The 18,956-nt window shown below is 39.6% G+C and overlaps 1 protein-coding gene across 1 annotated transcript in view; it reads right to left on the bottom strand.

Annotated features, from left to right (window-relative positions):
* LOC115763890 overlaps window positions 1-17,997 on the bottom strand; it is a 34,503-nt gene extending 16,506 nt beyond the window's left edge. The window contains exon 1 of the mRNA XM_030706667.1: window positions 17,571-17,997. Coding sequence (XP_030562527.1) covers window positions 17,571-17,997 — 427 coding nt within the window. The remainder of the gene's footprint in view (window positions 1-17,570) is intronic.
* Between the last annotated feature and the right edge of the window lie 959 nt (window positions 17,998-18,956).

The raw sequence follows: 18,956 nt of genomic DNA, 5'->3' as shown, positions 1-18,956 counted from the left end.
AGGCTATTGAATTCCATTCGCAAATACTTAAAATTTATTAGAGGTACATGCCTGATTTTAAAACCATTCGACCGTCATCTTTTAGCCGCGAGAATATGATTACGATTGGACATTAATTGTGCCACTATGGTAAAGAAGAAGCACATATTCTGTCTGTATATATACATAAAGTGTAGAGAGTATCTCTTATTCGCTCACACGCGCCTGTATCAGTTACATGTTTGATACTCGTATGTCTGGATTTTGTGCAAAAAATGCTGTCAACTCAGAATCAGAATTCAAATGTTTTCGCAGCTGTTTCTACTAGTTGAAGCTGATGTTTATTTTACCAGTTGTTGTGTGTGTGTGTCTGTTTTTGTGGTGGAATATTTGCGTTAAAAGTGGTGGCAAATGTCACCATGTGGCAAATCTCTAAAGGCTGGCCATATGCTAATGGAAAACCAAAATGAAAATGTTGAGACGAGCGAGTGGACAATCTTTGAAAGGACTTGACGTGTGCTCAATTTTGCTCAATTAAACGGCTTAATGATAATTTAATAAAATGTCACACGAAATCACGGTATATTTGACTAGGTGGCAACACTGGTCGTGGCAGTCAGTGTTGCGAAGCGTTGATGGGCCGAGAGAGATGAGTCCAAACGAAATCTTAATCACATTTACATAAGTAAATCAGCTACAAACTCTGAATCTAAATGCAAATTTATTGAAGTGGCTCCTACTATGTGCCTGGCTAAGGTATTCATCTGGGTTACTTGGGGCTGCTGCCCGGCAGGGCCAAGTGCTGCGGATATCATTGGCTCACATCAAACGTTTAACGAATTTGTTTCTCTGTGTCTGCCAACGAGTGAAAGTAAAAAGTGTCAGCGACGCAGAGGGCAAAGGCCAACAACAATGCGAGAGCCTCCATACGGAAGCCAGAGTCATTTGCATTATTGCCACCCCTATGTATGTGTGCGCACACCTGTATATACAAGTATAGCCACAGAGCGCGTCGAACGTCGAGAACTTGAAACGAAATCGAAAGTCAAATGCCAAAGAATAAAAATAAAAGGAGGATACGACAGCCACGCTTCAGCCCCGCCCACAAAGTCAAATGGCGTAAAATTTTTGCATGAAAATGGCAGAAAAAAAACATAATGGAAAATAGAAAAGAAAAGCAAATGAGTTCAAAGTCAAGCAGGAGCAACAGCAGCAGCGGCAGCACAAGTAGATTGAGACGAGAGTCGAGGCCAAAACTAACCAAAGGAGCGGCCGCATTTCCCTGCAGGCAGCCTCGTTTCTAATAGCTTTCGATTTCCGCTTGGCCTGAACCAGTAATTCCCCTGAACCACCTCACCCGCCACCCGCCACACATCAACACCCATTCAGCTGATGGCAGCCATCGCCGGGAAAAGTCCATTAAATAGTTTACTTTATGCATGGCAGGCACATTTCACCCTACAGTTATTTATTTGATTTGCCGTCCATTTGCTGCAGATGATGATGATGATGATTATGTTGATGAGGACAGCGATGATAAACCCGTCAAAAGGATAAAGCAAGTTAAAGGCCGCAGCTACAACACAATAGCCCAAGAACTAGCGCAGGCCCAAGTAGAAACTAACAACAGCTCGGCCCAAGTTCGTATACTCATTAATATTTCAGTGACGAAGGGTCGTTTCAGGCATCGAACATTAAGCAAACAAATGGTATCGTTCATATAATTGATTGATTAGGATTGTTTAATTGAGCTTGCAAGTTGAATGATTTACTCTAGATGTCTTAGATGAACATTTGGAAAGTTTCTCTTGATTAATTTTTGTTTGATTGGCATTAAACATATTTAGCCGAGTAAAGCCGGGTTTTAGCTAAAAGTTATATAATTGTAGTTTTTCTTTACCAGAAAATTACAGGGTATGTGACACTCTCGCAATATCTTAAATGTTTCATTCTCTCATATATTTGTCTAAGTAACTCGTAAGAATAACCAACACGTGTGTTTGTGTGTACGTGTGTTGTTGTTGTAAGCGTCCTGTCCTGGTTGATGCACGTAGTCACCGCATGTTCCGCTCTGGCTTTGAGCTCATGTCCTTGTGCGCGTCCTGCCAGTTGTGCGGAAGTGTCTATCATATGCATGTTAATAGCTTCCCCAATGCTCAAATTTAGTACAACGCACAGTGTATCTATGTGCGTACGCGTCTCTGTGTGTGAGTTTATAGTTGAGCTTTGGCCTTTTTAATAAAAGGACTAACTCTTGGCTTGCAGCAGCAAACTAAGGATCATGATTACGAATAAGCACACAGCTCAACGCGTTTAGTAAACAGATTTTGATGGCGTGTCTATGTGTGTGTGCGTAATTTCTTGACTTTGCCTAGTTGCCAAACGCTCTCAAACGAACAGACACCAAAAAATTCAATTAAACTGCCAACAGGTTTTTTCGCTTTTGTATAAATTCATTTATATTGTAAGGGATAACACATAGAATATTTAAAAACACAGCAGCAGGCGAGAAGGCAAGCAGAAAGAGCAGACCAGGCTCAGCCGGCCATAACCTCAATCTCTCTCCCTCTATCTCTTTCTGTCTGTCTCTCTCTCTCTCTCTCTTGTACACACACACAGATAGCGTGCAGGTCGCTGAGCGGCTTTTTGCGCTTTATTTTCACACTTCAGCAAACTTAAACGCCAAACAAATACATACCCACAACACACACACACACACACATACACACACACACATACACACACACACACACACACACACACACACACTCACTCACTCAAACACAAAGCGAAAGTGAGAAAAAGACACAGCCACATAAAGAATAATAAAAACTCACATCAGCATAGTGCATAAAACACTAGGGAACTCTCTGCTTCTCTCTCTCTTCCTCTTTCCCTCTCTCTTTCTGTACATATTAATACTCTTTAATTTTAAACTTTCGCATTGCTTTTTGCAACACTGGCTTTAGCTTAAGATCTGCGTGCAAAAAATTAAGCCGCTTAAGTCCAAATTTTATGTTCGTGAAACATTAAATTCATTCTTATAGGCATTTGAAGGAATATTCATTGAATTTCATATAGTCGGGACTTGCGGCGTAGAAAACTTTCTGTTTCTATAAAATATTCCTGTAAAAAAGCGTATTTTCGCTTCGTTTGGTTAACTTAAAATTTATTACCGCTGTTGTAAGCCTTATACCTCCGCTCTCCTCCCCCCACACGCTCTGCTCACTTGTGGCCTGGCCGCGCTTTATATCAATGTACCTTTTAATATTTACACAGCATTTTTCATTGCTTTCTTTTTGCATTGTTAACGCTTCGCTTAATACGAACACCTAGCCGAACCCCCGCCCCTCTCTCTATCTCTCTTTCTCTCTCTTCCTCTTGATGCTTGCGCATTTTTGACTAAACTTTTGATCTGACAGCAATTGAGAAAGAGGATTTTCATCTGATTCTGATTCCTCCCAAGCCTACTTCCCTTCCCCCGCATAATATTTGGCGCAGTGTCATTAACTTAAGCACTCGTCTATAGCCTAACAAGTCCATTCAAGTTTCTGCCAGCTGGTAGCTTACACAAATTGCTTTGGTTCCGTTGCCAAATTACACGCGCTTTAAACGTTTTATTCAGGCTCATTGTTTGTCTATTACACGAGCATTTTCTTATTTTTGTTGATGTGCGTGTGTATGTGTGCATAAGTTGCTGGCAAAGTTTTCAAATGGATTACAAAGCACTTGTGATATCGTTTCGTTTTCGTTTTTATACCCTGAACCCATTAAAAATGGGTATAAGTGTATATTGTATTTGTGCAAAATCCAAATGTATGTAACAGGCAGAAGGAAGAAAGGGTCGGATGGACCCCATAAAGTATATATATTCTTGATCAGCATCAATAGCCGAGTCGATCTAGCCATGTCCGTCTGTCTGCCTGTCCGTCCGTCCGTCCGTATGTATGAACGCAAGGAACTCATAACCTATAAGAGCTAGAGACTTGAAATTTTAGATTTAGGTGCTCCCAGTGCCTTCGCAGATCGACTTTGTTTCCGATAATCGATAACTTACTCCGTTTTCAAGTAATCGATAAAATTGATATCGATATCCTGTTTTTTGGGCAGAGTTTTTTTAAGAGCTAGAGTCACCAAACTTGACATATAACTTCTAAAATAGAATATGTATATGCATTTGATGTTGGAAGAAGAGGGTTCAGGGTATCCCCTAGTCGGGAGCTCTTGACTAGAACCTCTTACTTGTTCTTCTTGCAGCAATTGCAAAGTTATTGCAACTTTGTTTAAATAGCCAGGCCGTTAGGGTATTGTGCTCCCTCCCCTTTCCACGCTCCCTCTTGCCAAACACCGTTAACTATAAGCGGCTTCCAACTTATTGATGAGCAGTCAGCATTACATTTCTCCTGCTGCTTCTGTTGGCAACTGTTGCAAAAACTTTTGCGCCACGCTGCAAATTAGAGCAAATTTTTGTTGCATCTTTAAGGCGCACGCAAGAGCTGAAGTCACAAGCGACGAACTTGGGCAATTGTGTTAAGAGGATTTTGCAACAATAAACTTTTGCCTGACAGTGTTGCAAAATTGTCTTAAATGAATATACTTAACATGAATTTGGTATTTTTCAGCGTGCAAGTGAATAAAAACCCACAAAACGATTATTTAAATATAAAGGTGAATAAATCCTTTCAAGAAAGAGCCAACATTTAGTAATTCCGTATTCTAAACGGTTTAGAAATGTTAACAAGAATAAATCGTTATTTATTCAATAAGTATTTAAGTGTTGAATCGGAAATAAAATATTAGAAGTGTCAATAAAGGCATTGCAAATGCTAAAGGGTTCTCATTTTGACCAGTTAAACGGCATTTCATATAATACCCTAGTTCGAGCTAACCGAAGGTTTTATTAAGATCGTGCCCAACGTATAAACGTAGTTCATTTATGCCTGTTACAAATTGTTGGGATAACAACAAGCAGAGAAACAACAACAACAACAACAATAATGAGAGTCATATTACAGGACATGCAAAGATATTACAAACTTTTCTTTATGAGCATAAAAGGCTCATTCGCTCGTTTGTCCCAGGATACGCCGAGACGAGACGAGCCCAAACGAGTTTTCCTTTTTCTTTTTTTTATGTAATAAAATAAAATTACCAAGCATCGACGAAGCTCGGATGACAACGGCAACGGCAAATAGCCGAAATATGTTAGCAATACATGACAAAACCCATATCCTGTTCACTTCTGCAGCCCAGCCATAATTTATCTTTATGCTTGGGCTCACGCGTTCGGTCGTGCTGCTCCTCCCTTGAGAAATATGCTATTCAGCATTCTTTAGTTTTTCATTGCAAATTATTGAACCGCTCTGCGCACAACTATATTTACCAAGCATCATTTAAAGCTGAATATAACCAGATTTTATTTAATTTAAGTTGAAGCCTATCCACTTTAAGTCTGGGGCATGTACGTGGCAGCTTAGCAAGATTTATCAAGAAATGTAAAGTGCACATAAAAATGGTGAGAATATAGATATAAAATATAGAATATAGAATATAGAATATCGAATATAGAATATAGAATATAGAATATAGAATATAGAATATAGAATATAGAATATAGAATATAGAATATAGAATATAGAATATAGAATATAGAATATAGAATATAGAATATAGAATATAGAATATAGAATATAGAATATAGAATATAGAATAGAATATAGAATAGAGAATATAGAATATAGATATATAATATAGATAGAATATAGAATATAGAATATAGAATATAGAATATAGAATATAGAATATAGAATATAGATATAGAAATATAGAATATAGAATATAGAATATAAATATAGAATATAGATATAGAATATAGAATATAGAAATATAGAATAGAATGGTAGAATATAGAATATAGAATATAGAATATAGAATATAGAATATAGAATATAGAATATAGAATATAGAATATAGAATATAGAATATAGAATATAGAATATAGAATATAGAATATAGAATATAGAATATAGAATATAGAATATAGAATATAGAATATAGAATATAGAATATAGAATATAGACTATAGAATCTAGAATATAGAATATAAATATAGAATATAGAATATAGAATAAATATAGATATAGAATATAGACTCTCTCGCCTCTCGCCTCTCGCCTCTCGCCCTCGCCTCTCGCCTCTCGCCTCTCGCCTCTCGCCTCTCGCCTCGCGCCTCTCGCCTCTCTCGCCTCTCGCCTCTCTCGCCTCTCGCCTCTCGCCTCTCGCCGCTCGCCTCTCGCCTCTCGCTCCGCCTCTCGCCTCTATCTCGCATCTCGCCTCTCGCCTCTCGCCTCTCGCCTCTCCTCTCGCCTCTCCTCGCCTCGCGCCTCGCGCCTCTCGCCTCTCGCCGCTCTCGCCTCTCGCCTCGCCTCTCGCCTCGCGCCTCTCGCCTCTCGCCTCGCCTCTCGCCTCTCGCCTCTCGCCTCTCGCCTCGCCCTCGCCTTTGCTAAGACAAAAAAAAATGGGTTTAAATATAATTTTTGTACACGAAACATGGGAAAGATCGACATGAAATTGAGTTGTTGTAAGAGAGAAATGGCACATGCTTGGAAACCAGAATAACTACTCTCTATCCAAGTTCGTTTAGGGGCGGCCTTGTCATATGTGTGTGTGTATTGTCACTTATGCTCCTATTTGGAACGTTGCAACAAGTCCGCTGCCTTTGACATTTGGGCAGCAACAGAAATTTGAATATTTGACTTTCGACTCGAAAGCCACAAAATGCATTGCAGTTGGCCAAATGCTGGCTGCAAGTGAAGTGCAGGCTTTCAAATACTTTTGTGTGCAACAAACAAAACTTTTCGCATAATTTGCACAATAAGCACGCACAGAGTGGGGAGGGTGGAGCATTGCATTTGCATCAGTTGACAGGCTTTTCGGCTTGCAACTGCCAACATGTGTTAGCCATGTGAAGGTTACGGCCTAATGCCACAGTACTTGTCCCCGTCTTGTAGGTTACTTAAAATTAGACCGTATAAATTTATGGAGCATAATAAGCCCAGGCTGACGAAACTTTGTCTGAGTTGAGTACGAAAAGAGCTCAAGTAACGCACAGGAAAACTGGAAGCGTGGGCTTCACTGTACTGGTATTTATGCATAATTCAAACCTTATTCAACCTAATTACATGATATAAATACAGTAATTTTTTATAGACATGCACAGACATTTGGCTAAGACGCGCTGCTGTTCCTCATAAATTCGACATTATGGACGATTCTTCAATAAGAAATCTAATTTCAAAATGGAAAACTTTTGTCGGCAAAGTTCAATGAACTATAAATACCTGAGTTCTGCTCAGTGTACACAATTCACATTGAAAATATATGTCCAACATTTGCAGCACGTGTCAATTTCCATGTTTACTTTTCGCCGTCTGTTTATTTATAAACTGAAAACCGAATTAAAGCCCGAAATGCGGACGTGCTTTCGGTTAAGCAAGCAAATCAAAGCGAAAATTTAATTTTACGCTTAGAAACCTACACACGAAACATAACCTCACAAACGGGCACACATAACCTCAAAATCGGTTACATTATAATATGCACGTCTATGCATGTGTACGAACATCTGTATCCATCTTGTCCTCTTCTGTTGTTGTTTGCTCAACTGCTTGTGTTACCATTTTAATGAAAGTTCAAAAATGTGCAAAACAAACAAGCTACAATGAGTCGGAACGGGGCGGGGTGGGGCGGGGCAAGGGTTGCAACAATCTGAGTGTGGGCTTGTCGTCAGCCCTGCCGGTGTGCTGTGTTCCATTTAATTAAATGAAAATTGTATTTGTTCGTGCAATAATTGGAAGCACCGAGAGTCCTCATATGAGAATCTGGAACAGATATTAATTCAGCAAAAATACTTGCATTTGCGTACAAATGGCTACTATCAACAAATTTGCTCGAATCCCAGCTCAGGTTTGGATCCAGTCATTTGTAAATATATAATTATATTCTGTTGAAAAGTGTCTTTCAACTGCAGCTAATGAACAAAAACTTCTTTAGAAATTGTCAGCAAATTGATATTAGAAGCAAAATCATACGTTGCTCAACTTCCTGATTACAGTGTTGTTGCACTGATTGCTGTTAAATAACAATTCGTGCAACAGCGAAGAAATGGGCACACTTTTTAAGTAACAACTAGGTGGCAGCCCTCTAGCTTTTAGTCAAAAGTTAATTGAAGCATGTCTAGCATTAGCATATATGCATATGCTTTGGTGGTTATTATTTCTGTGTGTTAGACAATTACTCGCATCCCTGCTCAGTTGATTGCCCAGTCATTTGCAAATTTTTAATTATATTCTTTTGAAAAGTGCATTTCAACTGCAGCTAATAAGCAAATAACTTATGTAGAAATTGTCAGCAAATTAATAATGGAAGCAAAATCATACGTTGCTCAGCTTCCTGATTACAGTGATGTTGCATTGATTTCTGTTTAATAAACATACGTGCAGCGTTTACCAACGAACCATACATACCGCGAAGAAAGGGGCACACTGAAAGTAACAACTAGGTAGCAAGCCCTAACTTCTAGTCAAAAGGCAATTCAAGCACCAAGTGTTGCAAATTGTAAAATAATTTAAAGCTTCAAACAGCCATATTAAAGTGTTTAAGAACTATGGCGTTGCCAGACTTAATTGTTTTAATTAAAACTGAATTGTTAGCTAGCTTTTTAGATGGATAGAAAAAAACTAAATAAAAATACTTCAAAAATGAAATTAAAGTCAAAGTCGTATATAAATCTATACGCACACATTATAATCAAAGCTTAGCTACAGCAGAATTAAGGCTGAATCTTGCAGTCCCACTCGATCAATCCTAGAGGAATTTCTAGGCTTTATAGCAGAAATAGTTGGCGCGTTAAGCTAAGCGTGGATACCGCAATGTGCACTTCATTTATTAGACTTTGACACTGACAGCACGCGTCCAGTTCTACTCTTTGAGTTGATTAACGACGTGGCGCCAAAAAAAAAAGAAAAAAAAAGGAAGCAGGACTATGTAAGGCTTCAGCTAGTTAGCATAGCAGCAGCAACAACAACAAACAATGCGCCGTTGTCAAGTCATATTTCACTTTAAGGAACGCCCACGCTGGACAAATTCAAATAAAATGTCATAGTGTATTTGCGTCCAGCTCTGTTTAGTGGGTCGGCCAGGCGACAAACAACCAGGAAAAGCAACTGAGAGTGCTCGAAGCATATTTGTGGGACAAACCCGACAACTGTCAACAAGCAGCTCGACCTTACCAAACATCGCTCTAACCGCATTCCAGCGCGCACGTGGCTAGGAGCAGCACACGCGGCGTATGCGTAATGTCCTCGGCTCAGCTGTTGGGTCCACCATAAATAATTATAGACAGCCCAACACGCTGGCATAAAAATATAATAATATGTATCCAAAATACGATGCCAGTCACGTTCTCTTGGCAATGAAGTTTGGGATTGGCGCTGGATTTTTTAGAGACTTTTTATAAATATTTAACAATCACTTTGAGCAATGCCCGCAGAAAACGTGCACAAATTGGAATTATCGCCGCCATGACTCTCAATTAGTAGCGTTAAATTGTCAAAGCTGACATTGGCGCTGCGCCCCCGGCTCCACTCCGAGCACCGAGCTCCACTTGGTGAGTCCTCGCCAGGTTGCTTCGTTGTAATCTTGTTTGCTGCTGTTTTGCTTGGCCTGGCAGGCAACTGGAGTTTTCTATACTTTTGGCTTAGAGCTTTGTTGTTGCTGTTGGCTGTTATCATTTAATATCCTGTCACTTAAGTGTTGCCGGGGCCAAGGCAGAAGGAGCATTTTCTATGCGACAATTTGTTTGGCCTGCATGGCTTGCAACTGCTGTCGAGCTCGATATCTGCTGCTTAGCATATTTTATACCGTTGTATATATTTTTATATATTTTATTCATATTTCATATTGCAATTTCTTAACCCAGTCGGAGTGCTCTAGCCGAGAGACTTTGACTAGGAGATACCCTCAATCCTCCTATAAAACTAAGCTTAATTTTGGCGAAGATTGAAAGAGGCATCTGAGAAGTAAGATATTTTTTCAATGATCCTACAAATTAAGGATAATGTATAAATATCTTAAAATCTTCGAGCTGTGTTATAAAACTCATAATACATTTTTCAACATTCAATTTTCTAGCTCTTTTATATTCCGAAATCTCACATTCAGCCTGTAGCATATGCTTGCAAAAGCCATTATACCCTTTTTAAGGATTTTCTATGAGCATAGGGTATGGAAATCTAAACTTTTAGCCGACATGAGCCTGAAACTGTTTTTACTTATAAAAAGTAAAGAGTTTTTGAGGTAAGCAGCCCTAGGCGTGTTTTAACTTAAAACTGTTTTTGTTTATAAAATCTTAAGAGCTTTTTTATTGCAAGTGGATAAAATGTGAACTTTAGCAGGTTTTAGCTGCAAAACCCTTTTTGTTTGTCGAACAGGTTTTCGATTTCCAGAAAAATGCTTTTAAGCGTGTTTTCTTCTTAGCCAATTGTTCGAAATCAAATTGTGTACTTAGCCTAATTGACTTGTGTCTGTGGCCTTTTGTGCACATATCAGTTCGCAAAGCAGCTAAACGAAACTTTGACAATTTAATAAATATGCGCTCAAAACAGGTGTCACCTGCTGTCGCCTACGCCTTAAATGCGACTATATAAAGTGTAGCATACTTTTCAGCGCGCCGTCGCGAATAGTTTCACGACGAGCTGCAGTGGACACCACCCAGCTGCCTTGGAGCAATCTTTCGCAATATTTGCAATATCAACACCGCATATAAATTACATGCCACTTACTTTGTGGCAAATGAACTGGCGGCTATTTTAGGGCACCCGGCAGGACGGAGACTATAATGGCATTGCCCGGGCCGGAATTAAATATTAAATTGACAACGTGCGGGGGGGAAGGGGTGGGGGGAGGGGGGGTGTCTAGTTATTAAAAATGCAGCGTTTAATCCATTAGCATTACGTGGCTTAAAGAAGGAGCAGACGTTGAGCGCGGAAATTAAAATGAAAAGCAAAATAAATATGAAGGCTCTGTGTCTGATTCGTTTTGGGTGGGCGAGGCCAGTTATAATAACGCCCACAAGCCACATGCGAAAACAATCGATATTTAAATAATTACAAAGACCTTGAAACAGAGCAAAAGCACACACATGCCGCTGCACACAATCTATGAAAGTGCATTTGTATCTTCCTGCCTTGGACTTGCAGGTGCTTATGCCCTAACATTTATAACCATCACGAAGGTGTTTCATTTTTAATTTTACATTGAATTTATATGCTATTGAGTATTTTTTTATAGTAAATAGTAAATTTTAACTATTGTTAATTATATTACATAAAAACTATATTATAAAATTTTAACTATATTATATTAATTCTAGTCGGACTGCGAATAGTCAACAAATATTTTAAGCTACCTGCCATTAAATAGTATATATTCATAAAATTTATTTTATATGTTTATTTAAATAAATTTATTTAAAATATTTAATAAAATAAATTTATTAAATGTACTTAAAGTATTTCATAAAATAAATGAAATTTTTTCCTTGTAAGGGTATACAAAAACGGTGCCGTAAGGCTATACACTACAGTGTTAGGTTCTTCACAGAGTCAGTCAGTCAGTCAGTCAGCCAGCCAGTCAATTTAAGTCTCACTCATGTGTGGCCTGGCCATTTGGTATGCATGTAGCTGCCACAAAGTAAAATACGAGTGTTGCGACTGTCTGCAGCATATGTAGACATATGTAAGCAAATACATGTGTGGTGTGTATGTGTGTGTGTGTGTGTGTGCGTGTGTGTGCGTGTGTGTGCGTGTGTCTGTGTATGTGGGGGGATGTGTGTGTGTGTGTGCATTGTGCCCATAGCTGTGCCTCAATTGCTCTGACATTGACTGCCAAGGTAAGCCAAACAGTGCCTCGGTCTTGGTCTTCGTCTCGTGCTTGAGCTAAATGACTGCCTGTTGTCCTGCTTCTTCTTAACCCACGTCGTCCTTTATATCAGGACATCGAGATCCCCTCCCCCCCCCCACCGCCACCACCACATGTTTGTCCTGTGTATCAGTTGTTTAACTGCCTTGACTTGTCTCTCGTTTGTGTTTGTCTCTCTGTGTTTGTCTTGCGCTCTGCCATGTCTGCCGGCTGTTTGTCAGTTTACCTGTCGGTTTTCCGTACTTCTGAATCCGTCCTTATATCTGTCTATATATATCTCTATCTATATATGTATATATTAATGTATCTTCAATGGTTTCTTTAGCTGTCTGTCTGCGTGATTTGGGCCCCACAGCTATTTCCAATTTAGACAAGTTAGCGACTGAGCTCAAATATTATTAGACTAATGGATATGGAAAACAATTTTGTTACCATTTTCCACTTTCCACCTGCCTTCTAGTTATTTATTTATAATGAAATCGCAATTACCAATAAAATGATTGCCGCATTTAGCTGGGAAAGTTGACAAGCTGAGACCTATAAATAGTCGTACATGGAAATAGATGGAGGCCAGAGCGTGGCAGAACACGAAAAACCAAAGAGTTGTTGAAGTGAACTAGTCGGAAGTGCCCGACTACCCTAAATTCAGCCATTCATTCCTTTAAAAAAATGCTTTCGTTATTGAAATTTAGTATGGCATCCAAATGTAATTAAATACCAAAGTCTAACATCTTAGACCTTTGACACTGCGGAGAACTGGGATACCTCTGGATATCTACAGAGTGATAAATATTCTGAATCTGGGCCAAGTTATCGCTGATTTAAAACTAGCTTGGTCTTGGTCTTGGACTGTTGAGGCTGAGCAAGAATATATCTATATTATGGGGACGGAGATGCTTTTCTCTGTCTTTCACATAAATTTGACAAAACTTTTCTTGCCAATTTTCAATGAGTTCTCGGCATAAAAATAAACAATATTTTATGCAAAATTCTGCATACGCTTACTAGAATTTTCAGATTATTAAATTACAATAATGTATTTCAAATAATTGGATGAACTAAAATTAAACAAATTTACAAATAAAATTTTCCCCGAACAAAATTTTCCAAGAACACCGTCCAAGTGTTAAATAACGTTGTAAAAAGTAAATACCGTGAAAAGTTTTCATTGGTCTTCAGTTAGTAAATCAGTCTGTCAACCAATCTTTATTAGACCAAACAGTTTTATTTATATAAATGACGTTTAAATAATTAATTTTCGAAGAACGACACGTACTTTGCCCAAGGGCAATCTATTCCTGGAATTTGAATCTATCTCAATCTGAATGATAATCGAAAACCCTTTTAAAATGAAATATGTAATCCTAGTACGAGTAGCTGGCGCTTTCTATCTGTAATTCTGGCTGGACTTCTCTGTTTGATTTTGAACTACATTTGTAAGCGGACGCAAAACACTTAGCAGCTAAAAAGGATGTTGCATTGGCAATGAGCCCGCCGCCTAACGGTTGCATATGCCAAATGACGCCGTTCTTAAAGACGAAAACTAAAAACGAAAATGGAAAATCGTAAACTAGCAGCCTAAAGCTTAAAGTAAAGCAGCAGAAGCTGCCCACGTTCCCACTGGCCGCTTGATTGATGTGCGGATGTTAGACAGCTGAGTGGGGCGTTGCCAGACCATAGGCAGAAAAAATTGCCACAGTGATTGTCAAAAAGGGTTCAAATCCCCTGCCCATCCGTACGCAATGATTGTGTTTTAAACAGACAGCAACAAAAACTGTAACAGAAACTTCATTACGTGTCGTCCTTTAGTCCTGACCGTGCTTTTGGGGCTGGCCCCAAAAATTAATTGTCTGCTCGGCCCAAGTCGACAGCTGCCCTCGATTTTCTATGCGTATACATGTCACCGCTACCCGTAACCCCCCCCCCCCCCCCCCCCCCCCCCCCCTCCTCTCACAAGCTGCCTACGCTCACGTGCAGTTCAGGTGGGTAGCTTAAAGATTTATGATAAAGTCAGGCAAATGCTAAGCAAAGCGAAAAACTTGCCCAAAGTTTGGCATTAGATTTCGCAATGGCTCATTGCGGCTCGTTTATCTATGAAATGAATAAATCTGAGTGCCTTCTAATCAGAGCAGACGTGTTCCACAAATCAATTCCAACGCGATTTCAGCAAGATTTCAAAGCAAGAGTTTTCCAAAAAAAAATTTCTACGCGTTACTTAGATTGGCGATTAAAGATTTCGAATTGCGGAACAGCTTGTGCGTGATAAACTCAATTGAGCTGAGACACATGCTCCAAAAATTTGTTGTTTTTGTTTAAAGCTGTCCCCAGTGAATCTCACCGCCTCACTTTCTCTTCGCCCTCCCCCCCTCTCTTTCTCTCACGTTCTCTTTTACACAGCAAGAGACATGCCTCTTGGTGCGTGTCGCAGCTTAAGCGCTTAAAATGCTTTTTGACAACAACGACTACAACAACAACGACAGCAAAGAGCATTGAAATGATAAATTTGCTTTTATCCCGCTTTCTATTGCTCAGCGAACTGATGTTGTTGTTGTTATTGTTGTTCTTTGTCTCCTATTTCTATCCTAATCCTGTGTATGTCGTCTGCTTGGGCTGCTGCTGTTCTTCTTCTTCTTCTACCTATTGCCTTGTAAAATTTCATTGCCTACTTTGCGACGCTGACGGCAAAAATCACAGCGCCGCCAATTTGCGCTCAATTAATTATGCTGTTTATTTCTCATTAGTTGTTGTTGTTGTTGTTGTTGTTGCTGTCTTCTTCATTCGCTCGTTTTTATTATTATGATTATTATTATTTGTGGCCATACTTTTTATTTGCGACCGCCTTTGTGTTTTATTATGCGCTGCTGTTGGCGTTGCCACTTAATTTATTTTCGCTGACGCTTTGCGGACACTTTTCACATCAGTTCAGATTTGTTTGGCAGATTCCGTGAATTTTATTTTATTTTTAAAATATTTTCAGGTTTTTCAATTCATCTGTGTTGTGGGGCGGCGGGCGTGGTATTAATTGCACTTATCTTTATTAATAAGCTGACGTTTGATGCCGATTTACGAATTATACTAATTATTTAATGATAATTAGCGCATTTGTCGGACGCTGCACAAAGTGCATTTTACAAGTAGAGGGCGTGGTCAGCGCCCTGATTATGCAAGAATCTGCTTAAAGTGTGGTTTACAAGTGCTTTGCCTGCAAGTCCTTCAGTTGCCCATGGAAAAGCATATTTTAGTGCTGAACTCGTGCAATTGCCGCATTTGCTATGGCTTATATATATGCGTAGATATAAAATATTCTCGATTACTTTTCCATATATTCAACCTTTTTTATCGGCAGCTCAGCTACGTCCCTGGCTAACACGGGTCGCCATTCAAATTTGTTCTTCATTGACTGCCAAAAGTGTCGCATAAGCTTTTCTGTAGCCGCTACCCACAGAAAATGGATTAAGCAAGGGGTATATTGCTGCGATGCAAGTCTATCGTATATCGATAAATATCGATTGCGACTTCCGCTCTTTATAATATATCTGAGTTTGACCTTCTTCATTTATCCCTCAGAGTTTCAAGAGATAATACCTTGATTTTTGGTTTATACACATATTTGACTGGCATTTTTATAGCTCTGAATATATGCCAATCGGACGGTAGAAACTCTTAATTTGGTTTGTAATATATTCCTTTTAGAAGGAGGCAAGAATCCTAACAAAGATAGTTATTAGGTATCTCCTAGTCGCGCCCTGCCTACTGGCGCACTCTTGTTTTCCTCACTTTTTTTTCTGCTTTTTCTGCTGCTATATGCAGTATTTTTCACACTTGATATAACAGGCAGCCATTTGTTTGCACAGCAGAAGCTGCCACGCCCAACGCCCACACTCAAAGGTCGCTCGACTGCATTGCTCACTTTGGCAATGCGATTTGGCAGGTGCGCCTGCAGGTGTGCCTTTGTGTGTGTAATGGCTCCCAAAGCGCACAAACAAAACTGTCAACATGGTTGCAGAGGGAGGACGCGGGGGGCAACTGCTGCCAACTGCCAACTGCTGCTCCTGTTCGCTCCTGCGGCTCCTCTTGGTCTGCTCTCCAAGTGCTTTGCTCGTTTGGCACGTCTAATGCAATTCTTATGCTGCACTGAAGCCAAAAACGCTTCCGTTTGCCGAGCTGCTGTCTGGCCATTGTCTTGCCAGGCTGTGCTTAACAAAAGAGACGCGCTTATTAAATTGTCGGCAACCCGCTAGTTTTTCTTAGCCCCCCTTCCTCTTCCCATTTTCTACTGTTTTTCTGGCGCTTTTCATTGAGTTTATTCTGGTTTTTGTTTAGTCGCTTTGATCGAAATATCTGCCACATAATGCAATCGGCAAGGCGTGCTCCGAATTCGCCGCCATTGACAGGCAGCTTTATTATATGCGCGCAGCATCAGGCTGCGTGTCAGCGACAGCCAAAGGATGCCCAAGGACACTCCTTTGTGTGTGTGTGTGTGTGTGTGTGTGTGTGTGTGTGTGTGCGTGTGTGTGTGTGTGTGTGTGTGTGTATGTGTGTGTGTGTGTGTGTGTGTGTGTGTGTGTGTGTGTGTGTGTGTGTGTGTGTGTGTGTGTGCGTGTGTGTGTGTGTGTGTGTGTGTGTGTGTGTGTGTCTGTGTGTGTGTGTGTGTGTGTGTATGTGTGTGTGTGTGTGTGCGTGTGAGTGTACCGGACCACGCTGATTGCAAGCGCATTAAACGTGCATTGTTATACTCTATACAGAATCGGAAACCTTCCCTTTGCGCAGATGCATGAACAAAGGAATAGGCGGCGCCAATTTCAGAGCAGCTGCTAAGTTTAAAGCTGTTTAAATGCGTGTTTTAGTAAATCCGTCACTCTAAGTGAAAAACGCGTGGAAAGTTTATTATCTTAAAGATAAGTGTGTCGCCCTTCTGACTGGAAAGTTGGTGGAAACTTAATATAAATTTATTGAATAATCCATTATATTTTCTTTATGTATCATCATGATAGCATTTAATCCGATTTGAAAATGCATTAAAAATAAGTTTTGGAAGTTCAAAATTGTATTGAATACCCTAAATATTTTCTTTATGTATCATCTTTATATATATCTTTATATATCATGATAGCATCTAATCGGATTTGAAAAAGCATGAAAAATAGGTTTCACCTATTTAAAAACAAATTCGCCTTTCTGAGAGGAAATTCTAAATTGTATTGAATAACCCATAACAATTTCTTTATATATCATCATGATTTGATTGAAAAAGCATTAAAAATAGGTTTCACCAATTGAAAAAAATACACATTTCCGAATGGTAAATCAGTGAAAATTTGATAGTTAAATAATCGTCATTCGAGAAAACTGGATAATTATAGATAGTAGCTTAAAATCATATCTAGTTAGCTGATAAACAGAACTAAAATCTAATTTCAGACGAGTTTCACATTTCCACCTAAGCTAGTGGAAAATTAGTGAAAAACTAAAAGTTAAATTCAAGGGGCATAGTTCTTGTTGCCACGGCTCACTAATGCTCAGCACATTGTGAGCGCCAAACAGAATCTTAAAACCCATGAGAATATTTGCTATATATATACATATATAAACTGCTTTTGCTTAGCACTCACCTTTAACCAGGGTAAGGATGCCCAGTGGCATGACGAGAACGGCAACCATTAGATCCGTTATGGCCAGCGACATGAGAAAGTAGTTGGTCACATTCTGCAGACGACGCTCCCAGGCGATGGCTAAACAGACCAGGATATTGCCCGCCGCGGTACCAAAGACCAACACCAAGGCGAGCAGGGCCCAATAGTTGTTCGCATCGAACACGGGCTGAGCGGGACTCGGCGTTGGCATTGCGGTTGCATTACTTAAATTCCAATTGGCCAACGCCTGCTGGTCCGTATAGTTTGCCCGATCGGGCAGCTGCCAGAGCAGCAAATGCTGCAGCTGCTCGACGCTCATCTCCAGGCTGTTCCAGCCATCCTCGTCCTCTTCAGCTGTACCCTCGCTGTCGCTATAGTTGAGGGTGGCATAAACATCTTCTTCCATGTTGGCTATTTAGATTTTACTGTGCTCTACTTAAATTCTTGCAGTTCTTGTTGTTGCATAGCAATTAGCCAGCGCATATGGGCGTTGAGAAAAGCGCTTTTCACGTGGCAATTCAAATTGCAAATTGCAAAATGCAGCGGAAATAGGCGCTCCAAAGGACACGCCGAGAATGCAAACGTGGCCTCAATGCCTGCTGGCCTGCGGCATTACGCTGACGACAGCCAAGCGGATATTGGTGGCAAACATTTTACGGCGCAAAATTACCGGAAGTTACGAGCTGCAACGGAGAACAGAGAGTGGGAATGACAGCTCGAATGAGCACTTCAATGGTAGCAAGAAGCAGAACTAGAAAATGATTATATAATATTGTAAAGGCGCTTACATAATAATTGCAAAGTATATAAAAAAAATAAGGAAGGAAGGAACCGTCCGGAAGACCAAACAAATAAATAAATATAGTTTTCATATGAAAACTCATACGGTCTAATGGCTAGGAGATGCCTCCAATTTATATATTACACATTTCGCCGAGCTCTTTGTATTCTCATAAATCAATATCAACCTCAGCTATATATGCAACATATTTCTGTACCTTACCAAATATTCTTATACGATATATGATAGTTTTGATTAAAGCACGCAATTTCGATATCAATTCGTAGCTTAATCATATGGCAAGTCCATGAAATTAACAGAACACACTTTCTATGTACATAATTTTAGAATTCCCAACCAGTTATAACAACAAAAGCTACATATCAGGTTGAATAAATTGTGGTATTCATCATATGTGAATTAATGCGCTGCAATAAATTCTACCACCGACTAACCAAAAGCTGTTGTTGCAGTTGATTGCAAAAAAGTTTGCCAATCATTTATAATAATTCTGTTCGATGCACAAAAACAAATAAAGCTGTGTGGGTACGCACAAGAAATGTGTATAATTAATTGAAACATAT

The sequence above is a fragment of the Drosophila novamexicana genome, unplaced genomic scaffold (genome assembly GCF_003285875.2).
Source record: "Drosophila novamexicana strain 15010-1031.04,08,12 unplaced genomic scaffold, DnovRS2.1 tig00000770-arrow-pilon, whole genome shotgun sequence".
NCBI lineage: Eukaryota > Metazoa > Arthropoda > Insecta > Diptera > Drosophilidae > Drosophila > Drosophila novamexicana.
Note: the sequence above shows the minus strand (reverse complement) of the source record. Positions and strands in the feature narration are given on the sequence as shown.